Source organism: Somniosus microcephalus, chromosome 11 (genome assembly GCF_052327205.1).
Source record: "Somniosus microcephalus isolate GS21.2 chromosome 11, FLI_Smic_1.0, whole genome shotgun sequence".
Classification (NCBI taxonomy): Eukaryota; Metazoa; Chordata; class Chondrichthyes; order Squaliformes; family Somniosidae; genus Somniosus; species Somniosus microcephalus.
In genome coordinates, this window is record NC_140997.1 from 197,878,246 (window position 1) to 197,903,359 (window position 25,114).

Below are 25,114 nucleotides of genomic sequence, written 5' to 3' on the forward strand. Positions count from 1 at the left end.
AACCATTCAGCAACCTCCCCGATAAGGGACATCGAATGGACACAGCCCTTTGCCTATTCTATAGACCAATCAATGATCGTGGAAGGGGGGTGCACGCCTCAAGTTAGGGTATAATTGCTGTACGTATTTAATGCTCGGTGGAAGAATCCTTTCTCTGGGATGAGACAGATTTTCCCCTTGCATGTACTTGAATAAAGATCGTGAAACTTATCCAAGGTGTCCGTCTGGTGAATTCGTGGTCGCTATAGGGCAGGCGTTGACCCCTTATCTCAGGGGGTCCGCTTGAGAGGAGGGAAGACTTCTCTTTTACCCCAACACTACCACAGGGAGTGGTTGAAGCGTATAGTATAGATGTATTTAAGGGCAGGCTAGATAAGCATATGAGGAAGAAGGGAATAGAGGGTTATGCTGCTAGAGTTAGATGAGGAAAGACGGGAGGAGGCTCGTGTGGCGCATAAATGCCGGCATAGACTGGTTGGGCCGAATGGCCTGTTTCTGTGCCGTATATCCTATGTAAGAAAATAACTTGTGCTCTTTATTGCTGTTGAAAATTCAGTTAAGAAATCTATTTTCTGAAGCATTATTGAAGCTTAAGGAATTTATATAAAAACAGAAATTGCGGGAATGATGAACTTTTGAGTGTTTGTGGGTAAATTTTGCACAATTACATTTTTGTTTATTTAAGATTGTATAAATTGGCAAATTCATCAATAGTACACTAAATGTTCTTCTGTGCTCTGAGCACATGCTGAAAGTGTCTTATCCATCCATTAATTTTAAGAAACAGAAAATTTAGGTTTAAATGCTTTAAGGCAGCAACATAAAGGCAGAAATAACAACAGAAAATGCTGGAAAAATTCAGCAGGCCAGGCAACATCCGTGGAGAGAAAATAGAGTCAACGTTTCGGGACGTTGACTCTATTTCTCTCTCCACGGATGTTGCCTGGCCTGCTGAGTTTTTCCAGCATTTTCTGTTATTTTGGATTTCCAGCATCTGCAGTATTTTGCTAACATAAAGGCAGAATCTGACTGACGCTGGTGAAAGTGGCAGTAGGGTACTTGAGAGCCAGCAATGGGGAAAGGGGTGGGAGGGTATTTGAAGGCACAAAAGGTTGTGGATTGGTTGGGAAAGGGAGCTGATGGGTAAGAACACAGTTTAGGGTTGAGGTACTATTAAAGGGGCCAATGACAGTTTGGGTCCTAATCTCCTGGGCGCACCCTTACCCACAAAACTTTTAGAGCTTGCCAGGCTCTGGATCCTGCAATTTGCCAAAGCCCCCTCTTCAGCTCTGCTGGTCTCCACCCAGTGCTCTCAAAATACTGCTCGATATTCCTGTTCATTTGAAGTCATGTCTCTCCCCTCTTCCCTTTCTCTTGTTCCCTCCCTCCCTCTCATTTCTCGCAGGCGACTGCAAACACGACACACTAACTGTACTGGTATACTCTAAGACAATGAATCAAATTTATTTACACTTAACGTACAAAAGCAGAGACTTTAGGTATATGCTAGAAATTACAAGCAGTATTTTAAAATAAATATTTCACATTGTATATGTTAGAGCTCGCTGTTCTCTCAGCTCCCGCTTTCAACACTGCTGTCAATGTAAACAGCCTCTTGCCTTGAAACATTAGAGCTGAATGTCCATAGAACTCTTTAGTCTAAACACTCCAGTAATCACTAATGAACTGATAAAAGACTTGACTTTTACCCCTCTTAACTCCTATGAAGAAAGAGGGAAATTCTTTGCCAAAAACAATTTCATTGTTGTAGAAACAGAGACATTCTACGACGATATTGCCTGCACATGATGCAATGGGGCAGCATGTTTTTGTGTGATCAATGCTCAGCCCGCCACGTTTAGCAGCCAACCATTGCATTATGAAACGATATGGAATCATAGTCCTGTCTCACATCAAACCATAGCAGACTTCTTATTAACAGAACTCCAGACCAAAAACTGTTATGCAAAGTTGGTACAGGAAACAAGGTTTCACATTGCTGAAATACCACATATTCTCTTAACATAAGGAAGCTGAGCCACAGGATCAGTCTTGACTGTTGCAATGATTGAAAACTCAGCCCAGAGCTATTGTCACATTCAAAACACATGACTAGGTAGGAATCTCAGTTTAGGAACAGCTATCTCATTAGCTGTGAGATAAAAGACTAACTAGCCCTCTTTCAAATGATAAAGAAACAAATCACCTTTTTCAACCCTATTTTGGACAACAAAGTACTTTTTTTATATGCGCTAAAATAAAATAGCACAAATTAAAAAATTAGTGAGATCTAACTAAAGTTCATCTGTATATATAAATGTAGTTTGCAGGCAAAAATAGTAAATGAGAGGGAAAGTAGTTAAGAACGTGGAATTTCTTGTGGCAGAGATAGAAAACAAGAAGACTTTTGATGTGGATAAGCACTCGAGGCCAAAGAACCATGATGTGATTGGCAAAACAAAAATTGCCAGCTTCACTAGGCCAATACAGAAGCAAGAGCGGGATACAACAAATATTTTAATAGTGAGAAAAAGAAAACTGAGAAAGTAGCTAAAATAAAGCCACAGAAAGCTGTTCTATTACGTAAACTCAGCTGATCCTGACCGAAGAGGCGGATGACCTGCTTCCTGCATCAGAGCTAACCCGGTTTGAGCAAATGATGACGAAGGTGTGGTTCTGCAATCACCTGAAGATCACGATCAAACTAAAATCATTTCTTGTGTATATCTATTAATACTCGGCCCAATTTGTAAAAATCAAAGAGGGGGACATTGCACATTCTGGAAGATGACTATTAGGATGTGCAGTCCTTTTGTGGGATTGTTTGGTGCTCCGAATTGGTGACAAAATTGAAAGGACATTACATTTTTCAGCACTTGTATCCTGTGCATTAATGGACAGATATATTTACAAATAACTGTATATACAAAATTTTAAAAGTTGATGTTTGATCATTTTTGTTGCAGTATCACTCCCAGAGGAAGGGGAATTTAAACACTTGACTACTAGTTTCACACTGGGCTTTGATAGCAAAAGGGACATTGCATGGAATTTGACCAATATCCAGCCAATCTGATGACAAAGTCAAATTTAAATTAAAAATAAAAACCTTTTTAATGTACAATAAATTAATCTATATATGTAGCTAAAGTTACAAAATCTCAACTTTTTTGGCATTGATATGTAGGTTTGTAACTGGTTTCCTAAATAGACCCTGACAGTGGTTTTTTGTTCATCCCTGCGTCCTGATTTTAAAAAATTGTACAGTTTACTTAACTCGGATAGTTGTAGAATAGTGCAAGCTAGTTTGTATGTCTACTGTATTTTGTAGAGTAAATCAAATTTTATATCTGTATGCCAATCTGTGTAGCTCACATACATAATAGCTACTGTTTAAATTTAAAAAAAAAAAAGTTTTATGGCATTTGGAGTGCATTTACACTACAACAGTTCGCATTACCATGCAACGTGGACCCTGAAGGAGGGAGTCTTGCTTTGCTCCAGAGTCCATTTAAAACTTAACAGCCAATTGATATGACAGATATTTAATATTGGTGTGAGGCCAAAACCATTTTGCACTGATGCTAAACCTGTAATGTAAATGCATGCTAAGTTACACAATTTTAATGAATTCTTCCAAGAAGACATTAACAAACTTGCAGAATGGGCGTGTAAATGGCAATAGAATTTCAATATAGATAAGGGTGAGGTGGTGCATTTTGATTGAAGGAATAAAGAGGCCAAATACTCCTTGGAAAATAAGAGCATAAATGGGGTACAGATTCACAAATCATTAATAGTAGCAACACAGGTTAACAAGGCCATAAAAAATGACGGTGTGGTTCTGCAATCATCTGAAGATCATGATCAAACAAAGCACTGAGTTCAACAATTTCAGATCATAACCTCTGCCCCCATTTTTTTGGACGGCAGCTGTTGATGGTTCTGCTATTCCCATTTACGCCTGTTCTAGACCCATCTTTTGTTTCTTTACTTGTCCCATTGCCATCTCCTTTTGCCTTGCACCATCATCCCTTTTGTCATTTAATCTCTCCTGCCTTCCATCTTATTATAGACCTTCCATTTTGTTCTGTTCTTTCCTCCCCTCCCCCCGCCTCTTTACTTGCTTAAAACCTGTTACATCTCTAGCTTTTTCCAGTTCTGACGAAGGTTATCGACCTGAAACGTTAACTCTGTTTCTCTCTCCACAGATGCTGCCTGACCTGCTGAGTGTTTCCAACATTTTTTGTTTTTGTTTCATATTTCCAGCATCCACAGTATTTTGCTTTGGTCACAAGTATAAGATAGTCATTAATAAATCCAATAAGGAATTCAGGAGAAACTTCTTTACCCAGAGAGTGGTTAGAATGTGGAACCTGCTTACCACATGGAGTAGCTGAGGTGAATAGCGTAGATCCATTTAAGGGGAAGCTAAATAAGTACATGAGGGATAAAAGAATAGAAGGATATGCTGATAGGGTTAGATGAAGTAGGAAGGGAGGAGGCTCGTGTGGAGGATAAACACTGGCATAAACCAGTTGGGCCGAATGGCCTGTTTCTCTGCTGTAAATTCTATGTAACTCTATGTATAGCAAATTAATTGTTGCTGTAATGAACACTTGGAAAATACGATGACTGGTGCAAAAGTTAAAAGCAGAATATTGCTGTAAAGATACAAGTTTATGACCTTCATGCTTCTAAGTAACTGTGCCTCAAGGGGCATAGTCTGATGTGCATTACACTGTTTTGCCAACATTGTGTTTGAAACATCGGTGAAACTACTGAATGATAGCACATTTATAGAGCAGGAGAGCCTTTTAAAAAAATGTTTTTAAATAGAAGTGTTTCTACAATTACAAGATAGATACTGTATTACAATATCTGAATTGGTCTTTAAAAACAGATCTTCACATTTTGTACACTGTATTCTAATCAAAGATGGTCATTACGGTAGTTCCATATTAACCATAGTATCTCTGAAAACTTTAGCAAGGATATACATTTTTTGTTTGATATTGATGTACAGTTTGGAACATGGAAAAAAAACAAATCCTCTCCCGAAGACTTGAGATAATGTTCCATCCTGTATAGTATCTTTGCTTGCCACTGCTCTTCATAGCACTCTGGCACTTGCACTTGGCGTATGAAGATTGCATTTTGCTTTAGAAATGGAAGTGAATTTTCCATGAAACATCTTCAGGTTTTGAAACATTTGAGAAGGAAAAGAAAGTTTCCTTGGAGTTAGATGTGTGGGGCAGAGTTCGCAAATGATCGATTTGAACAGAGTGCTGAGAGTTGGGTGAGTCAGGGAGTCTTAACTGGTTGCTGAAATCAAACTTTTGTTTGTTTTCACATTTACTGGGTACTGTTTACTGTTTAAAATCTAAATTTCCCAGCTTTAAGCAGGGTTAAAAAGGGATAAACAAGTCCTACAACTCAGAGCAGCTGAAGGCAGTTAACAAGGGAAACTGGAGTAATCTGGTTAACCTGGTTCTCCTGTAGCTGGGCTCAGCAAGTCTTTGTTTCAGGGCCTATAAAAACAGGCTTTGAAGTGCGATTTGAACAGAGTGCTGAGAGTTGGGTGAGGCAAGGCCTCAGAGCTTCGGCGGTAGAGCGGGCCTACAAAGGGCTCCAGAGACCAGGTAAGGCTTACTTTACTGGTGGTATTGAATTAATTTAATTTACATTGATTAAAGGGGTAGGTCATGCCAGGAGAGCCCAGCCCCGTGATATGCTCCTCTTGCTCTATGTGGGAATTCAGGGACGCTGCCAGTGTCCCTGACCAACACGTGTGCCAGAAATGCATCCAGCTGCAGCTACTAACTGGCCGTCTTGGGGCGCTGGAGCTGCGGGTGGATGGGTTGTGGAGCATTCACGATGCTGAGAGGGTCGCGAATTACTCGTACAGTGAGTTGGTCACACCGCAGGGTAGGGCTGCACAGGCAGAAGGGAAATGGGTGACCACCAGGTGGAACAATAGAAGCAGGCAGGTAGTGCAGGGGACCCCTTTCAACCAGGTATACCGCTTTGGATACTGTTGGGGGTGATGACTTATCAGGGGAAGGCAGCAGCAGCCAACTTCCTGGCACTGGGGGTGCTCCTGCTGCCCAGGAAGGGAGGAAAAAGAGTGGGAGAGCAATAGTTGTAGGGGATTCTATAGTAAGGGGAACAGATAGGCGTTTCTGTGGCCATAGACGTGAATCCAGGATGGTTTGTTGCCTCCCTGGTGCCAGGGTCAAGGATGTCACTGAGCGGCTGCAGGGCATTCTGGAGGGGGAGGGCGAACAGCCAGAGGTCGTGGTCCACATTGGTACCAACGACATAGGTAAAAAGAGGGATGAGATCCTGCAGCAAGAATTTAGGGAGCTAGGTAGAAGATTAAAGAGCAGGACCTCAAAGGTTGTAATCTCTGGATTACTCCCGGTGCCACGTGCTAGTGAGTATAGGAATAGGAAGATAGAACAGATGAATGCGTGGCTAAAGGGATGGTGCAGGAGGGAGGGCTTTAGTTTCCTGGATCACTGGGTCTGCTTCTGGGAAAGGTGGGACTTGTACAAGTCGGACGGTTTACACCTGAACCAGAGAGGGACCAATATCCTTGCGGGGAGGTTTGCTAGCACTGTTTGGGGGGGGGTTTAAACTAACTTGGCAGGGGGATGGGATACAGAGTGGAGCTATAGTAGGGGGTGATTTACAGCCAAATACGGAGGAAAAAACAAGTCAGCTGGGAATGCAGAGCAAATATGTGAAGGCAAAAGGGAATATGGCAAGGCTGGAAGGCATTTATTTTAATACAAGGTGTCTTGCAAATAAGGTGGATGAACTGAAGTTGTTGTTGAGCACATGGGAGTACGATATTGTTGCTATCACGGAGACATGGTTGAGGGAGGGTCAGGACTGGCAGCTCAATATTCCGGGGTATAGAATCTTCAGGTGAGACAGAGGGGGGTGTAAAAGGGGAGGGGGTGTTGCAATATTAATTAAGGAGTCAATTACTGCTGTAAGGAGGGATGATATATTAGCGGGCTCCTCTAATGAGGCCATATGGGTAGAACTTAAAAACAAAAAGGAGGCAAGCACTTTGCTGGGAGTGTACTATAGGCCCCCAAACAGTCAGGGGGAGATAGAGGAACAGATATGTAGGCAAATCTCAGAGAAGTGCGAAAATAATAGGGTAATAATAGTGGGGGATTTCAACTTCCCCAATATTAATTGGGATAGTCAGAGTGTGAAAGGCTTAGAGGGTGCAGAATTCTTAAAGTGCACCCAGGAGAGCTTTTTGAGCCAACATGTAGAAAGTCCTACAAGAGAGGGGGCGGTACTGGACCTAATTCTAGGGAATGTAGCCGGGCAAGTGGTGGAAGTGTCAGTAGGAGAGCATTTTGGCGACAGTGACCATAATTCAGTGAGATTTAAGGTGGTCATGGAAAAAGACAAATAAGGGTTCTAAATTGGGGGAAGGCCGATTTTAATATGATAAGGCAGGATCTGGCCAAAGTGGACTGGGAGCAGCTACTTATAGGAAAATCCACATCAAAGCAGTGGGAGACTTTCAGAAGGGAAATAAAGAGAGTACAACGCCAACATGTTCCCGTAAAGGTCAAGAGTGGGACCAACAAGCAAAGGGAACCTTGGATGACAAGGGATATACAAAAATGCATTAGGAAAAAAAGGGGGGCTTTTGGCAGTTACAAAAGACTAAAGACGGAGGAAGCCCTAGAGGAGTATAAAAAGTGCAGGGGCATACTTAAAAAAGAAATTAGGAGAGCGAGGCGGGGCCATGAAATAACACTGGCGAGCAAAATAAAGGAAAATCCTAAGATGTTTTATAAGTATATTAAGGGCAAGAGGATAACCAGGGAAAGGGTAGGGCCCATTAGGGACCAAAGTGGCAATCTGTGTGTAGAGCCAGATGATGTAGGCGGGGTTTTAAATGAATTTTTTGCATCTGTGTTCACTATGGAGAAAGACGATGTAGACATAGAAATCGGGCAAGGGGACTGTGATATACTTGAACATATTAGCATCGAGAGGGAAGAGGTACTAGCGGTTTTAGCAGGCCAAAAAGTGGATAAATCCCCAGGCCCGGACGAGATGTATCCCAGGCTGCTGTGTGAGGCAAAGGAGGAGATTGCAGGGGCTCTGACACAAATTTTCAGAACCTCTCTGGCCACAGGGGATGTACCAGAGGACTGGAGAACAGCTAACGTAGTACCATTATTCAAGAAGGGTAGCAGGGATAAACCAGGGAATTACAGGCCAGTGAGCCTAACATCTGTGGTAGGGAAATTATTGGAAAAGATTCTGAGGGACAAAATTAGTCTCCACTTGGAGAGGCAAGGATTAATCGGGGATAGTCAGCATGGCTTTGTCAAGGGTAAATCATGTCTGACCAATCTGATTGAATTTTTCGAGGGGGTGACTAGGTGTGTGGATGAGGGAAATGCTGTGGATGTGGTATACATGGACTTCAGTAAGGCTTTTGACAAAGTCCCGCATAGGAGACTGGTCAAGAAGGTAAGAGCCCATGGGATCCAGGGTGCCTTGGCACGTTGGATCCTAAACTGGCTGAGTGGCAGGAGGCAGAGGGTGATGGTCGAAGGTTGCTTTTGTGACTGGAAGCCTGTGTCCAGTGGGGTACCTCAGGGATCGGTGCTGGGTCCCTTGCTGTTTGTGATCTACATAAATGATTTGGATGAGAATGTAAAAGGTATGATCAGTAAGTTCGCAGATGACACGAAAATTGGTGGAGTGGTAAATTGCGAGGAGGAAAGCCTCAGGCTACAGGACGATATAAACGGGTTGGTCAGATGGGCGGAAAAGTGGCAAATGGAATTTAACCCTGAAAAGTGCGAGGTGATGCATTTTGGACGGACAAATAAGGCAAGGGAATACACAATGAGTGGTAGGACCCTAGGAAGTACAGAGGGTCAGAGGGACCTTGGTGTACATGTACATAGATCCCTGAAGGCAGCGGAACAGGTAGATAAGGTGGTTAAAAAGGCATATGGGATACTTGCCTTCATTAGCCGAGGCATAGAATATAAGAGCAGGGAGGTTATGATGGAGCTGTACAAAACGCTGGTAAGGCCACAGCTGGAGTACTGTGTGCAGTTCTGGTCGCCTCACTATAGGAAGGATGTGATTGCTTTGGAGAGGGTGCAGAGAAGATTCACCAGGATGTTACCTGGGATGGAGCGCCTCAGCTATGAAGAAAGACTAAACAGGCTGGGGTTGTTTTCCTTGGAGCAAAGAAGGCTGAGGGGGGACCTGATTGAGGTGTACAAAATGATGAGGGGCATAGATAGGGTAGATAAAGAGGAACTTTTCCCCTTAGTAGAGGGGGGGTCAATAACAAGGGGGCATAGATTCAAGGTAAGGGGCAGGAGGTTTAGAGGGGATTTGAGGAGGAACTTTTTCACCCAGAGGGTGGTTGGAGTCTGGAACTCACTGCCTGCAAGGGCGGTAGAGGCAGGAACCCTCACAACATTCAAGAAGCATTTGGATGAACACTTGAAATGCCATTGCATACAAGGCTATGGACCAAATGCTGGAAAATGGGATTAGATTGGACAGGGCTTGATGGACGGCGCAGACACGATGGGCCGAAGGGCCTCTTTCTGTGCTGTATAACTCTATGACCATGATACTACCCATTATATTTGTCTTGGGGATGGGATGGGATGGTGACCCTGGGAAACAAGTGATAGTTTGTGGATGTGACTGAATAAAGAGGGAGTCAAAAGAAACAAACTTAAAAGGGGGGCAAAAGAAGTCATGTATTGAGACTACTCAAATTTCTATTGTAATTCAAAGCAAATTGTACAGTTTGAAAATTAATGATTTACTGAAGTTCTGACAAGTGAATATTGTGGAAAGCCAGTTATTTACTTCAGTGATTATTATAATTCATCTGATAGGTGTAGGAAGATAAAGCTTGTGTGCAGAGGTACATATTTAGTGTTGGGTGCTGTAAAATGAAATTTCTAACTGTTTGGGGTAATGAGTACCTAGCATGTATCATTAACACAGTGACCTTTGCTTACTGGTATAAATCGCACAATGAACATTGCTACCTGGAATTAACTGGGTGTATCATGAAAGTGACTCTTGCATAGTTCAGGCTTCCAATTTGTTCAACTTTAAAGTTTGTTTTTCTTTTGCATTGGATATATTGACTGCAGCTGCTGTTCTTGCGTCTATAAAATCTTTCTTTAGTTTGAACTGTTTCCAGATTCAGTTGTTTTAAATACTTCACATTCTCACTGCTGATTTTTAAAATACGGTTGCCTTTGTTTAATGATTAATTCATATTATATATTGTATATGCTTGTTTTAATAACTTAATCTCTGATTTTAGTTGCTTTGTATTTTATATTCAATGTTTTGTATGTACGGTGAATCTCAAGGAATATCTGTTTTAATTTCTCCATAGGTCGTTAGGGGAAACGGCACTGAACGTTACAATACTTGGCACTGTACTTTGTACCAGGAAACAAAAAGATTTTTTTCTTCAAGACCAACACATCAAACCAACATAAAGCAGGACAGAAAAGATGTTCTACACCTCCAGGGCAGTTTTAATGCACACTGTGCTCACAGCAAGAAGCATGCATAGATTGATTGGGTTCACAAAAGTGAGCGTGTCAAGCAATTTGTTTGCTAGGTCCCGACAGCACCAGAACTCAAGCACATCGGCTAAAATCTGTGCTGCAAAGATGCCAGCATATAACTATATAATAGTGGGAGCAGGTTCTGCAGGATGCGTCTTGGCAAACCGTCTTTCTGAAAATCCCACTGACTCAGTGCTGCTTTTAGAAGCAGGGCCTAAAGATACACTAATGAGTAGCAAACGACTAATGTGGAAAATTCATATGCCGGCTGCCTTGATCTACAATCTCTGTGATGATAAATATAACTGGTATTATCATACTACAGCTCAAAAACACGTGAATAACCGTGTAATGTACTGGCCCAGAGGTCGTGTTTGGGGAGGATCCTCCTCTTTGAATGCAATGGTATATATCCGTGGGCATGCGGAGGATTATAATCGTTGGGAGAAACAAGGTGCTACTGGTTGGGATTATGAACACTGCCTTCCTTATTTTAGGAAAGCACAGTGTCACGAACTGGGAGCTGACATGTATAGAGGGGGAAATGGACCATTGCATGTATCACGCACAAAGGCAAAACATCCTCTTCATCTCGCTTTTCTGGAGGCTGGGCAACAAGCTGGCTACCCATTTACCGATGACATGAATGGATTCCAGCAAGAGGGAGTTGGTTGGATGGATATGACAATTTACAAAGGTATTGGCAGTTGATAACATGGTTGAATTCCATATTCAATTAGAGGGTGAGAAGGTTGGATCTCAAACAAGCGTGCTAAGCTTGAATAAAGGAGACTATGAAGGTATGAGAGCGGAATTGAGTAGAGTGGATTGGGAAAATAGATTAAAGGGTAAGACGATACATGATCAGTGGTGTACATTTAAGGAGTTATTTTACAACTTCCAAAAAAAATATATTCCACGGAGAAGAAAAGGGTGTAAAAGAAAAGACAGCCATCCGTGGCTAAGTAAAGAAATTAAGGATAGTATTCGACTAAAAACAAGGGCATATAAGGTAGCCAAATCTAGTGGGAGGATAGAGGATTGGAAAAACTTTAAAAGACAGCAAAAAATAACAAAAAGATTGATTAAGAAAGGGAAGATAGATTATGAAAGTAAATTAGCAAAAAATATAAAAACAGATAGTAAGAGTTTTTATAGTTATATAAAAAGAAAAAGGGTGGCTAAAGTAAATGTTGGTCCCTTAGAGGATGAGACCGGGAAATTAATGGTGGGAAATATGGAGATGGCAAAAACACTGAATATTTTACATCAGTCTTTACAGTAGAAGACACTAAGAATATCCCAACACTGGACAAACAGGGGGCTAAAGGGGGGGGAGGAGCTAAACACGATCAAAATCACTAAGGAAGTGGTACTCGGTAAAATAATGGGACTCAAGGCGGATAAATCACCTGGACCTGATGGCTTACATCCTAGGGTCTTGAGGGAAGTGGCGGTAGGGATTGTGGATGCATTGGTAATAATTTTCCAAAACTCACTGGACTCGGCAAAGGTCCCGGCAGACTGGAAAACTGCTAATGTAACACCCTTATTTAAAAAGGGCAGTAGACAGAAGGCTGGAAACTATAGACCGGTTAGCCTAACATCTGTAGTTGGTAAAATTTTGGAGTCCATTATTAAGGAGACAGTAACAGGGCATTTGGATAATAATAATTTAATAGGACAAAGTCAGCATGGTTTTATGAAGGGGAAGTCATGTTTGACAAATTTGCTGGAGTTCTTTGAGGAAGTAACGTATAGGGTGGATAAAGGGCAACCAGTGGACGTAGTGTATTTAGACTTCCAAAAGGCATTTGACAAGGTGCCACACAAAAGATTATTGCTTAAGATAAAAAATCACGGGATTGGGGGTAATATTCTGGCATGGATAGAGGATTGGCTATCTAACAGAAGGCAGAGTTGGGATAAATGGTTCATTCTCAGACTGGCAATCAGTAACTAGTGGTGTTCCGCAGGGGTCAGTGCTGGGTCCCCAACTCTTTACAATCTATATTAACGATTTGGAGGAGGGGACCGAGTGTAACATATCAAAGTTTGCAGATGATACTAAGATGGGAGGGAAAGTAGTGAGTGAGGAGGACATAAAAAACCTGCAAGGGGACATCGACAGACTAAGTAAGTGGGCAGAGATTTGGCAGATGGAATACAATACTGGAAAGTGTGAGGTTATGCACTTTGGCAGGAAAAATCGTAGAGCAAGTTATTATCTTAATGGCAAGAAACTGGAAAGTACTGAAGTCCAAAGGGATCTGGGGGTCCTGGTGCACGAAACTCAAAAGGTTAGTATGCAGGTGCAGCAAGTGATCAAGAAGGCCAATGGAATGTTGGCTTTCATTGCTAGGGGGATAGAATATAAAAATAGGGAGGTATTGCTTCAGTTGTACAAGGTATTGGTGAGACCGCACCTGGAATACTGCGTACAGTTTTGGTGTCCATACTTAAGAAAGGACATACTTGCTCTCGAGTCAGTACAAAGAAGGTTCACTCGGTTAATCCCGGGGATGAGGGGATGGACATATGAGGAGAGGTTGAGTAGATTGGGACTCTACTCATTGGAGTTCAGAAGAATGAGAGGCAATCTTATTGAAACATATAAGATTGTGAAGGGGTTGGATCGGGTGGATGCGGGGAAGATGTTCCCGATGATGGGTGAAACTAGAACTAGGGGGCATAGTCTTAGAATAAGGGGCTGCTCTTTCAAAACTGAGATGAGGAGGAACTGCTTCACTCAGAGGGTGGTAGGTCCATGGAATATGCTGCCCCAAAAAGCTGTAGAAGCTACATCATTACATAAATTTAAAACAGAAATAGACAGTTTCCTAGAAGTAAAGGGAATTAAGGGTTACGGGGAGCGGGCAGGAATTTGGACATGAGTTTAGGTGCAGATCGGTCATGGCCCTGTGGGTAGCAGAGCGGGCCCAGGGGCCGTGTAGCCTGATCCTGCTCCTATTTCGTGTGTCTAATTCTGTTAGATTCAGGAGATGGTTCTGTGATAGTGGATTGGCGGTTAGGATCAGATCAGCCATGATCTTATTGAATGGCGGAGCAGGCTCGAGGGGCCGATTGGCCTACTCCTGCTCCTATTTCTTATGTTCTTATGTTGATGTTTATTGTGCTATATATTTTTCTCTGTTTGAGAATTTGAAGTAATAGCTATTTTTATTTGAAATTTACGCCCGTAATTAAATTGTGGGAATGTGCAACTGAAACATGTGATTCTGTTGGTTGAAACAAAAATTTAGCCAATTACTACATACCTGTATTTGTGATCCTTTAACACTTCTCGAGCAACTAACATGCCACTTAACCAGTGTAAATGCCAGGACGTTTGTTAATGTAGCTCTGAGCAGTATTTCTGCAATCCAACTCCTAAAAGCCCATTTTAGAGACAAGCTCTGAATGCTGCTGTAATGGAAACACAGTGGGGGGGAAGATTATCCCAAAGTAAGTTGCTTTCATAGAATAGAATCATAGAAAGTTACAGCACGGCAGGAGACCATTTCGGCCCATCGTGTCCGCGCCGGCCAACAAAGGGCTATCCAGCCTAATCCCACTTTCCAGTACTTGGTCCGTAGCCCTGCAGGTTACAGCATCCCAAGTGCACATCCAAGTACTTTTTAAATGTGGTTAGGATTTCTGCCTCTACCACCCTTTCAGGCAGTGAGTTCTAGACCCCCACAACCCTCTGGGTGAAGAAATTTCCCCTCAAATCCCCTCTAAACCTTCCACCAATTACTTTAAATCTGTGCCCCCTGGTTTTTGACCCCTCTGCTAAAGGAAATAGCTCCTTTCTATCCACTTTATCTCTGCCTCTCATCATTTTATACACCTCAATAAGGTCTCCCCTCAGCCTCCTCTGTTCCAAGGAAAACAGACCCAGCCTATCCAGACTTTCCACATAGCTAAGATTCTCTACTCCCGGCAACATCCTTGTAAATCTCCTCTGTACCCTCGCCAGTGCAATCACTAGTGTTTTATACAGTTGAAGCATAACCCCCCCTGCTCTTGTATTCTATACCATGGCTAATAAAGGCAAGCATTCTGTATGCCTTCTTAACCACCTTATCTACCTGGCCTGCTACAGTACCTTCAAGGATCTGTGGATATGCACTCCAAGGTCCCTTTGTTCCTCTACACTATTCAGTGTCCTAACATTTAATGTGTATTCCCTTTCCCTGTTAGCCCTCCCCAAATGCATTACGTCACACTTCTCCGGATTGAATTCCATTTGCCACTGTTCTGCCCACCTGACCAATTTATTGATATCTTCCTGCAATCTACAGCTTCCTTCTTCAGTATCAATCACACAGCTGATTTTAGTATCATCTGCAAACTTCTTAATCATACCCCCTATATTCAAGTCTAGATCATTGATATATACCACAAAAAGCTAGGGACCTAGTACTGAGCCCTGCGGAACCCCACTGGAAACAGCCTTCCAGTCACAAAAACCACCCATCAACCATTGCCCTCTGCTTCCTGTCTCCGAGTCAGTTTTGAATCCAACTTGACACTTTCCCCTGGATCCCATGGGCTTTTAACTTCATGACCAGTCTGCCATGTGGAACCTTATCAAAAGCCTTACTAAAGTCCATATAAACTACATCAAACGCACTACCCTCATCTGCCCTCCTTGTTGCCTCCTCAAAAAATTCAAGCGAATTCTATAATGCTCCTCATGCAAAAAAATGTTTCAAAGCACTTTTCATTAAGGTGGCATTGGTAGTGCATTGCAGTTGGCTGACTGTCCCTGCGGGCCTTTGTTTACCAGGTGGGACATCTCAGTCACGGCCCTCCTGCTGACCTGAATTAGCTCATGCATTGCCGCTCTGCTATGCTGCTGACTCTTGCTGTAGACCCATTGCCAGGAGTAGTACTGCTGTGAGTTGTGTGCCTTCTATGCGCTTTGTGCTCCTGGACTGTCCGTTCCTCCCCCTCCTCCTTTGTGATTTAATTACCAGTGGTTGCTGCATCCATTCTCTTGGTTACAATAACTCCTTTTAATATTTCAAAAGCAAAATACTGCAGATGCTGGAAATCTGAAATAAAAACAGAAAATGCTGGAAATACTCAGCAGGTCAGGCAGCATCTGTGGAGAGGGAAACAGAGTTAATGTTTCAGGTCGATGACCCTTCGTCAGAACTGGAAAAAGCTGGAGATTGAACAGGTTTTTAAGCAAGTGCAGGGGCAGGGAAAGGGGGGAGGGGAGGAAAGAACATAAGGGAAGGTCTGATAGGATAGAAGGCAGGCGAGATTAAGAGACATTAAGAGATGGTGCAAGGCAAAAGGAGTTGGTAATGGGACAAGTTAAGAAACAAAAGATGGCTCTAGATGAAGTGTAAATGGCACTGGCAGAATGAAAGACAGCTGCCATGTGGGAGAGAGAAAAAAATAAAATAAAATGAATGGGGGAAAAAAACAATAGGGGCAGAGGTTATGATCTGAAATTGTTGAACTCTGTGTTAAGTCCAGAAGGCTGTAAAGTGCCTAATTAAAAGATGAGGTGCTGTTCCTCGAGCTTACGTTGAGCTTCATTGGAACAGTGCAAGAGGCCGAGGACGGTGAGGTCTGAGTGGGAGTGGAGCGGAGAATTAAAGTGACAGGCGACCGGAAGCTCAGGGTCACCCTTACAGACTGAACGGAGATGTTCCGCAAAGCGGTCACCCAATCTGCGTTTGGTCTCCCCAATGTAGAGGAGACCGCATCATGAGCAGCGTATACAGTATACTAAATTGCAAGAAGTACAAGTATATCGCTGTTTCACCTGGAAGGAGTGTTTGGGGCCCAGGACAGTGAGAAGGGTGGAGGTAAAAGGGCATGTGTTGTATCTCCTGTGCTTGTACGAGAAGGTGCCAGGGGAAGGGGTGTTGGGGGTGATAGAGGAGTGGACCAGGGTGTTGCGGAGGGAGCGGTCCCTTCGGAATGCTGAAAGGGGAAGATGTGTTTGGTGGTTGGATCATGCTGGAGATGGCGGAGGATGATCCGTTGAATGTGGAGGCTGGTGGGGTGAAAGGTGAGGACAAGGGGAACCCTATCATGGTTCTAGGATGGAGGGGAAGGGGTGGGAGCAGAAGTGCGGGAAATAGAACGGACACGGTCAAGGGCTGTGTTGGCCACAGTAGAGAGGAATCCTCGGTTGAGGAAAAAGGAAGACGTCGGGAGCACTGGTATGGAAGGTGGCATCGTCAGAGCAGATGCGGCGGAGACGGGGAAACTGGGAGAATGAAACGGAGTCCTTACAGGAAGCGGGGTGGGAGGAAGTGTAGTCCAGGTAGCTGTGGGAGTCAGTGGGCTTGTAGTGAATGTTTGTCAAGAGCCTATCCCCAGAGATGGGAGACAGAGAAGTCGAGGAAGGGAAGGAAAGAGTCGGAGATGGACCATGTGAAGGTGAGGGAAGGGTGGAAATTGGAAGCAAAGTGCATGAGAATTTCTAGTTCAGAGTGAGAGCAGGAAACCACACCGATACAGTCATCAGTGTACCAGAAAAAGAGGTGAGGGAGGGGACCTGAGTAGGACTGGAACAAAGAATGTTCCACATATCCCATGCAAAGGCAGGCATAGCTGGGACCCATGTGGGTTCCCATAGCAACACCTTTGATTTGGAAGAAGTGAGTGGAGTCGAAGGAGAAGTTGTTCAATGTGAGAACAAGTTCAGCCAGGCGGAGGAGGGTGGTGATGGATGTGGACTGGTTGGGCCACTATTCAAGGAAGAAGCGGAGTGTTCTAAGGCCATCCTGGTGGGGGATGGAGGTGTAGAGAGATTGGACGTCCTTTAATATTTCCTTCTTTCAATGCTGTGGTGATATTCCGCTTCCTTAAACTTAGTAAAATCTTCTGTTTCCTTAAACTTATTGACCAGTTATATCCTGAAATAAATTATAATCACTTTTTGATTCGACTGTGCAGTAAGAACATAAGAAATAGGAGCAGGAGTAGGCCAATCGGCCCCTCGAGCCTGTTCCGCCATTCAATAAGATCATGGCTGATCTGATCCTAACCGCCAATCTACTATCACAGAACCATCTCCTGAATCTAACAGAATTAGACACACGAAATAGGAGCAGGATCAGGCTACACGGCCCCTGGTACCAGTAGTGGAAAGCTGCATGAGTTCATAATTAATTACCCTTTTTTTGGGAAGGATAGGAATTTTCATTGCAGTGTTCAACACAGATGAATAGCCCCCTGGAGCTTTTTCCCAATATATCACAATTTTATAATTGTTACTTTTCCCCTAAAATTATTGAAGAGAAAGAAGTAAAGAACTTGTATTTCTGTGACACTTTTCACAACCTCAAGATATCCCAAAGCATTTCATAGCCAATTAATTGCTTTTGAAGTGTAGTTACTGTAGAGTAAGCAAACACAGCAGCTTATTTGCACACAACAAGGTCCCAGGGACAGTCGTGAGGTGAATGACCAATTAATCAGTTGATTGAAGGACAGCTGTTGGCCTGAACAATGAGCGAATTCCCCACTCTTCTTTGACAAAACATCATGAGATCTTTTGCGTGCTCCTGAAAGGCAGATAGAGGCTTCCGTTTAACGTTTCCTACTTCACCATAACTCTTTTACTACCTCTTTCTATGGATATTTGTAGAATATCAAGGGAAATTCAGTGTAAATACATGTTTTTTTTGGACTGCAGAAGTACTTGTGGTACGTATTGAGTCATACAAACCAAAAAGGTCACAGGTTCAATTGCTGATCTGCAATGAGTTCCCACAGCTGTACAAAGTTCCTGCTTTAATCTCGACTCAGTGACCCCTGTTGGAAAGTTCCCATGTGCGGATGTCGGGTGAGGACAGGATTTGGACTTGGCTGTGATGCCCTCCACAGTCACATAACTTGCCATTGTTCCCAGCCTTGAGTTCACACACAAAGTAGCCACTTGAGAAAAGTGTGGGAAGGAGAAAATTGGAGGAAGTCTTTGTCTAAAACATTTTTTCATTTTAGTAGAAGCTTGGGACAAAAGTGTGGTTGACTTCTCTCAAAATGTAAAATTGAGAGCGAGAGATCCAATATAATATTTTATACAGGAGCAATTTCCCAGAATATGGAAATATATGGACTGGTTCTGCTCACATCTATCTTATCTTATCCATCCATCAATCTTATCTATCCCTCCCTCCCTGCCTGAAGAGATGTGTGCAATAGATTGTCCTAGGAGTGTCCAGGGCTACATATGAAGTTTAAATCCACGTTTCCATTAAGTATGCCACACACAATGTGAGTGTAAGTAGAAATATGTAAAATTGTACACCATATGTGATTCTAAGATAATTACCTATGGTGTAAGTTGTATATAAAATCTATTTTAAAGACCCTAATCAATGCCTACTATAGGGACATATTTCACTTAAGGGGTTGCTCAATTAGTGGCAGGTGGCCTCCACTTTTTGTAATCAAAGTTTGCGATGCATGTTATTTTATATCTATTTTTGATTCGTCGTTACAAATTACAATAGTCTATGCCGCATAAATAATTGTTTCATTACTTTCAATCAAAATGTTCCTGTATTTCAGGACAAAGGTGGAGTGCAGCTAGTGCGTATTTGCGCCCTGGATTGTTACGCAGCAACTTAACAGCAGAACAGAAAACATTTGTAACTAGAATTTTGTTTGATGGCACCAAAGCCATTGGAGTTGAATATGTTCAAGGTGGACAAACGAAAAAGGTACTGTAGCATTGCGTTTATTTGGTGTCGCTGAATTTTGTTCCAATCATTGTTTTGTACGTATAAAAGTGCCTACACTTTAAGGAGTGTACCAAATTAAGTGCTGCATGTCAAGGTTCCAGGAATAGCCAGACAAAAATTGCCCCTCAATAATGTGATTACATTTATCCATTGAATTATCTTTTGTGCCACTTTCAATACTGTAGTGTATGTACCTTTAAGACAGAACTACTTTTACAGCTCCTGTATACTGTAGTATCGGCAGTGACCACACCTGTATATAAGCCTTGCGCATGCCTCTGTACCCCAGTCTTGAGACTACCCTCCTCCAGTAAATACCTGTTTATTGTTAAGTTACAGCATCCGTGTGGTTATTGAAAAACATCATACTCTCAGAATCACGGATCTAACAGTGGCGACGAGTGTCGATTCGAATCTACCTGCAACTCTGTATTTCCCTTTGAGGATTCGCTCCGGGAGGGCGGTGTAAGAAAGTCGAGGCCAGGAACACGGGCGTCGACCACGAGCAACCGCCCAGTCGTCCGGCAGAGAGTGAACATCGCAGGGGAGGCTGTGGAGAGCCGGGCTTGGTTCCCCAGCCACGACGATCAGCAAGAGACTGACGACAGGTCCAGCGCAGACCCTTCCCGGACAGCGGCGGCTGGAGTCGACCGACAGCGGAGAGAAAGCCGAGCAGCGTCGACGGGGTAAGACAGAGGGTGAAGCGCACAAGGTGCAGCCGGGGGTTGAAAACAGAGCGGCGTCAAGAGAAAAAAAAACAAACAAAACGGAGAGAGAGAAGGAAAAGCAACAGCCGGGTTCAGGACCGAGCGGCGTCGAGAAAAAAAAACAAAAAAAAAAGAACGCGCAGAGCACAGGCGCAGGGCTCAAGGGCTGAACAGTGTCCGTGGGGAGAAGAAGGGGAAGCGCGGGAGACGCCATTTTTGACAGTTAAATCACACCCAGGGATGCCGAAGAGTGGCAGTATCTCTACGTTCGACAATGAAGTCGAAGATTGGGCGACATATGTGGAACGTATTGAGGTGTACTGCAGGGCGAATGAAGTGCCAGATGCTAGGAAAGCACTGGTTTTGTTAAATTCCATGGGTGCAAAAACTTATGGGTTACTGCGAAATCTAATAACCCCAGAGAAGCCGGTGAACAAGAATTTCGAAAGCATAGTAGAAATCCTACAGGACCACTTAAACCCCACACCGCTGCTGATAGCAGAACGATTTAAGTTCCATAAAAGGAACCAACACAAAGACGAAAGCAACGCTGAGTACCTAACGGAACTGCGCAAGCCATCGAAACACTGCCAGTTTGGAGCGGGACTAGCAGATACGTTAAGGGACAAGTTTGTGTGTGGGCTACAAAGTGAAGGAACCCAGAAACGGCTTCTATCAGAAAAGGATCTTACGCTGGACAAGGCTTTCAGTATGGCAGTATCACACGAAGCAGCCGCAAGGGGCGCTGCAGAGATACAACGGAGACCGCAAGAATATGGCACCAATGAAATGTCCTATGGAACAGGGAAGTGCTGCGGCAGAAGTACAAAAAGGTACACCAGGTGATGGACAGTAGTTCAGACGAACAGAAAAGTGACACAGACTCCGGAAGCAAGGAGCTGGGTTGTCTGAAACTACATAAGGTAACCAAAATGGAGGATCACCAGACTATCTGGGTTACACTCAAGATAGACGGCGTCCAAGTGAAAATGGAATTGGACACAGGATCAGCCCTAACCGTCATAAACCAAAGGGACTACAAGCGGCTATTTTCACATATACCCTTGAAAGCTACAGAGATTGTCTTGAAGACGTATACGGGGCAAAAAGTCTACCCCAAAGGAAAAATAAGGGTGAAAGTGATATATAAAGGCCAGGAAATACCTAAAATGGATATGTATGTGTTGCCAGATGGAGGACCACCACTGCTAGGACGTGAATGGATCCGGAAGATACAATTAGATTGGCATTCCATACAGGCGCTGAAGGTTGAGGCCAAAAAGGATGACGACGTCACACCTGGACGACTGTCAAAAATGCTAACTGATGGAAAAGAAGTGTTCCAGGAGGGACTCGGAACACTAAAAGGCATAACAGCAACGATTAAAATAGAGGAAAATGCAAGCCCAAAGTTTCTTAAGGCCAGACCAGTGCCTTATGCGATCAGACCAGCTGTCGAAGCAGAGCTGGAAGGGTTGGAACGTTCAGGAGTACTGTCCAAAGTGGGCTAGAGCGAGTGGGCTACACCCATCGTTCCTGTAATGAAGAGGTCGTTGAGTAATACGCCTGGGGAACCAAAGAAGGTCCGCATATGTGGGGATTTTAAGGTGACAGTGAACCCAGTCCTTCACACGGTACAATATCCGCTTCCACGAATTGAGGATATTTTCGCCTTGCTATCTGGAGGTAAACGCTTCACCAAAATTGATCTAGCCCAGGCGTACTTGCAAATGGAGGTAGAAGAAGCTTCGAAACAATACCTTACGATTAACACTCATAAAGGTCTCTATCAATACAACCGGCTGGTGTTCGGGGTAGCATCGGCTCCGGCTATCTGGCAGAGGGCAATGGATCAAGTCCTGCAAGGGATTCCAGGGACCCAGTGTTATTTGGACGACATCCTGGTCACGGGCGAAAATGACAGTGATCACCTCGCCAACTTGGAGAAGGTGCTCACCAGATTAAAGGAGTATGGGCTACGAGCTAATCGCCACAAGTGCGAGTTTTTCCAGAAACAGATCTCATATTGTGGCCACGTCATCGATGAAGAGGGGTTACATAAGTCCCCTGAAAAGATCGAGGCAGTAGTCAAGGCTCCAGCACCGGAAAATGTGTCACAACTGAGGTCGTTCCTTGGGCTGGTAAACTACTATCACAAGTTCTTACCAAATTTGTCCACGGTATTACACCCACTGAACACCCTACTGCAAACAGGGGTACCATGAAAGTGGAATGACGAACGTAGATGAGCTTTCCAGAAGTGTAAAGAATTGATCATGTCAAAAGAGGTGTTGGCCCATTTCAACCCAGCACTCCCAATTCGTTTGGCATGTGATGCATCACCCTATGGTATTGGAGCGGTGCTGTCGCACAAATTCCCAGACGGGTTGGAGAGGCCAGTAGCCTTTGCGTCTCGGTCACTAACCTCAGCCGAGCGCAACTACGCCCAGATTGACAGGGAGGCCCTCAGCCTAGTATGGGGAGTAAAAAAATTCAACCACTATCTGCATGGGCAGAAGTTCACCTTGCTGACTGACCACCAATCACTTGTCTCCATCTTTAATCCGAAGAAGGGCGTTCCAGTGATGACTGCACAACGGTTACAAAGATGGTCCCTGTTTCTAGGGGCGAATCAATATGAAATAGAATATAAAGGCACGAAACAGCATGGGAACGCTGATGGGCTATCGCGCCTGCCACTGCCTACTGTGGAGGAAGCACCAGCAGTGGACCCTATCGAGATATTTTATTCGTCAATAATTGAACGATTGCCAGTAACGAACGCGGATATGGAGAAGGAGACCCGCAATGATCCGACGCTGTCTCGGGTATATGATTTGACGGTGAGGGGATGGCCAACACATGGCGACTCACTGTTGCCAGCATTCTCAGCCAGAAGAGAACAGCTGTCAGTATGCCAGGGGACAGTGATGTGTGGATCCAGAGTGGTGATTCCACCCAAGTTAAGGGAGAGAGTGCTAAATGAGCTACATGAAGGTCATCTGGGGGGAGTGAAAATGAAAAGCCTAGCTAGGGCTTATGTGTGGTGGCCGGGAATCGATCAACAAATCGAAGGCCTAACTAAGAGCTGCTTAGGATGCCAGAAGGTCCAAAATGCACCACCACATGCCCCTCTACACCCATGGGAGTGGCCCTCCTCTCCATGGCAACGGATGCATATTGATTTCGCTGGTCCATTCATGGACTCAATGTTCTTAATAGCAGTGGATGCTCATTCGAAGTGGCCTGAGGTGATAAAAATGTCCTCAACCACGACAGAGAAAACGATTGCAGTCCTACGGGCCATATTTGACAAACGGCTTCCCAGAGCAGATTTGCTCTGATAATGGACCACAGTTTGTGTCTGAAGAGTTTCGAAAATTTACGAGAAGGAATGGGGTAAGGCATTACACATCCGCCCCGTATCATCCAGCCACAAATGGATTGGCTGAGAGGTTCGTACAAACCTTTAAGAAGGCGATAAAGGCCATGTGCGACGATGAAATTCCACTACAGCATAAGGTGGACAATTTCTTATTAGCCTACCGAAACACGACACATGCAGTTACCAACCAGACCCCGGCCATGATCTTTAACCGAAGGTTGAGGTCTCTCTGGACTTGCTCAGTCCAAATGTGCGAAGAAATGTTGAGGACAAACAATTCCAGCACATCAATGAGAAGCCGACAAGGAGCTTCAATATAGGACAACCAGTCTTGGCCCGTGACTACCGAACAGAGAAATGGCAACCCGGAACGATATGCACAAGGCAGGGGCCATTAATGTACACAGTGGATGTCGGAGAGAACATTGTGAGACGCCACGTCGATCAGATCTTAGCGTCACAGGAACGAGTCAACCCCATGTCTCGAGTACCTGGGGATGAACCCGACATACCGGTAGCATCTACCTCAGAACCAGTAGCAGTGGAAACCGATGAACTACCCGATGAAAAGGGACCAGAATCGCCTCTGCACCAAGAACGAGAACCTCAGGAAAGGCGCTATCCCGAAAGGGTCAGGAAGCCGCCCCAAAGACTGAATCTATAAATGGACTATTGTTTAATGTACATGTTAAAGTGTTAATTGTTATTTGAATATTAGGGGTACTACTAATCTAAAAGGGGAGGAATTGTAGTGTATGTGCCTTTAAGACAGAACTACTTTTACAGCTCCTGTATACTGTAGTACCGGCAGTGACCACACCTGTATATAAGCCTTGCGCATGCCTCTGTACCCCCAGTCTTGAGACTACCCTCCTCCAGTAAATACCTGTTTATTGTTAAGTTACAGCATCCGTGTGGTTATTGAAAAACATCATACTCTCAGAATCACGGATCTAACAAATACCTTCATCAGAGTTTTAATTGAGAGCCCCAGGCTCTCCCCAAAAACCTGAGCATGGAGTTGGTAATTTTGTCCACAGCTGTGAGCTGAATTTAGATTGTACAGTCTGAGCATGTGCAGCATACCTCCCTTCCCAAGATGCATCGGTGGCCTTCAGGCAGCTATAATGAGGAATTTTTTTTCAGCTACGAGCAGTTTTTGCTCAGTTTTTCAAAATTATTTGAAGAAAAGTTAGAGGACGAAACTCAAAAGGTTAATATGCAGGTGCAGCAAGTGATTAAGAAGGCCAATGGAATGTTGGCTTTTATTGCTAGGGGGATAGAATATAAAAATAGGGAGGTATTGCTTCAGTTGTACAAGGTATTGGTGAGACCGCACCTGGAATACTGCGTACAGTTTTGGTGTCCATACTTAAGAAAGGACATACTTGCTCTCGAGTCAGTACAAAGAAGGTTCACTCGGTTAATCCCGGGGATGAGGGGATGGACATATGAGGAGAGGTTGAGTAGATTGGGACTCTACTCATTGGAGTTCAGAAGAATGAGAGGCGATCTTATTGAAACATATAAGATTGTGAAGGGGTTGGATCGGGTGGATGCGGGGAGGATGTTCCCGATGATGGGTGAAACTAGAACTAGGGGGCATAGTCTTAGAATAAGGGGCTGCTCTTTCAAAACTGAGATGAGGAGGAACTGCTTCACTCAGAGGGTGGTAGGTCCATGGAATAT

General features: G+C 43.9%; 1 protein-coding gene across 1 annotated transcript in view; it reads left to right on the top strand.

The window, feature by feature from the left end:
* Positions 1–25,114, top strand: part of chdh (choline dehydrogenase) — a 124,624-nt gene that overhangs the window by 13,756 nt on the left and 85,754 nt on the right. Inside the window, exons 2-3 of the mRNA XM_086001661.1 lie at positions 10,436–11,310; positions 19,161–19,312. Coding sequence (XP_085857787.1) covers positions 10,557–11,310; positions 19,161–19,312 — 906 coding nt within the window. The 5' untranslated portion in view covers positions 10,436–10,556. The remainder of the gene's footprint in view (positions 1–10,435; positions 11,311–19,160; positions 19,313–25,114) is intronic.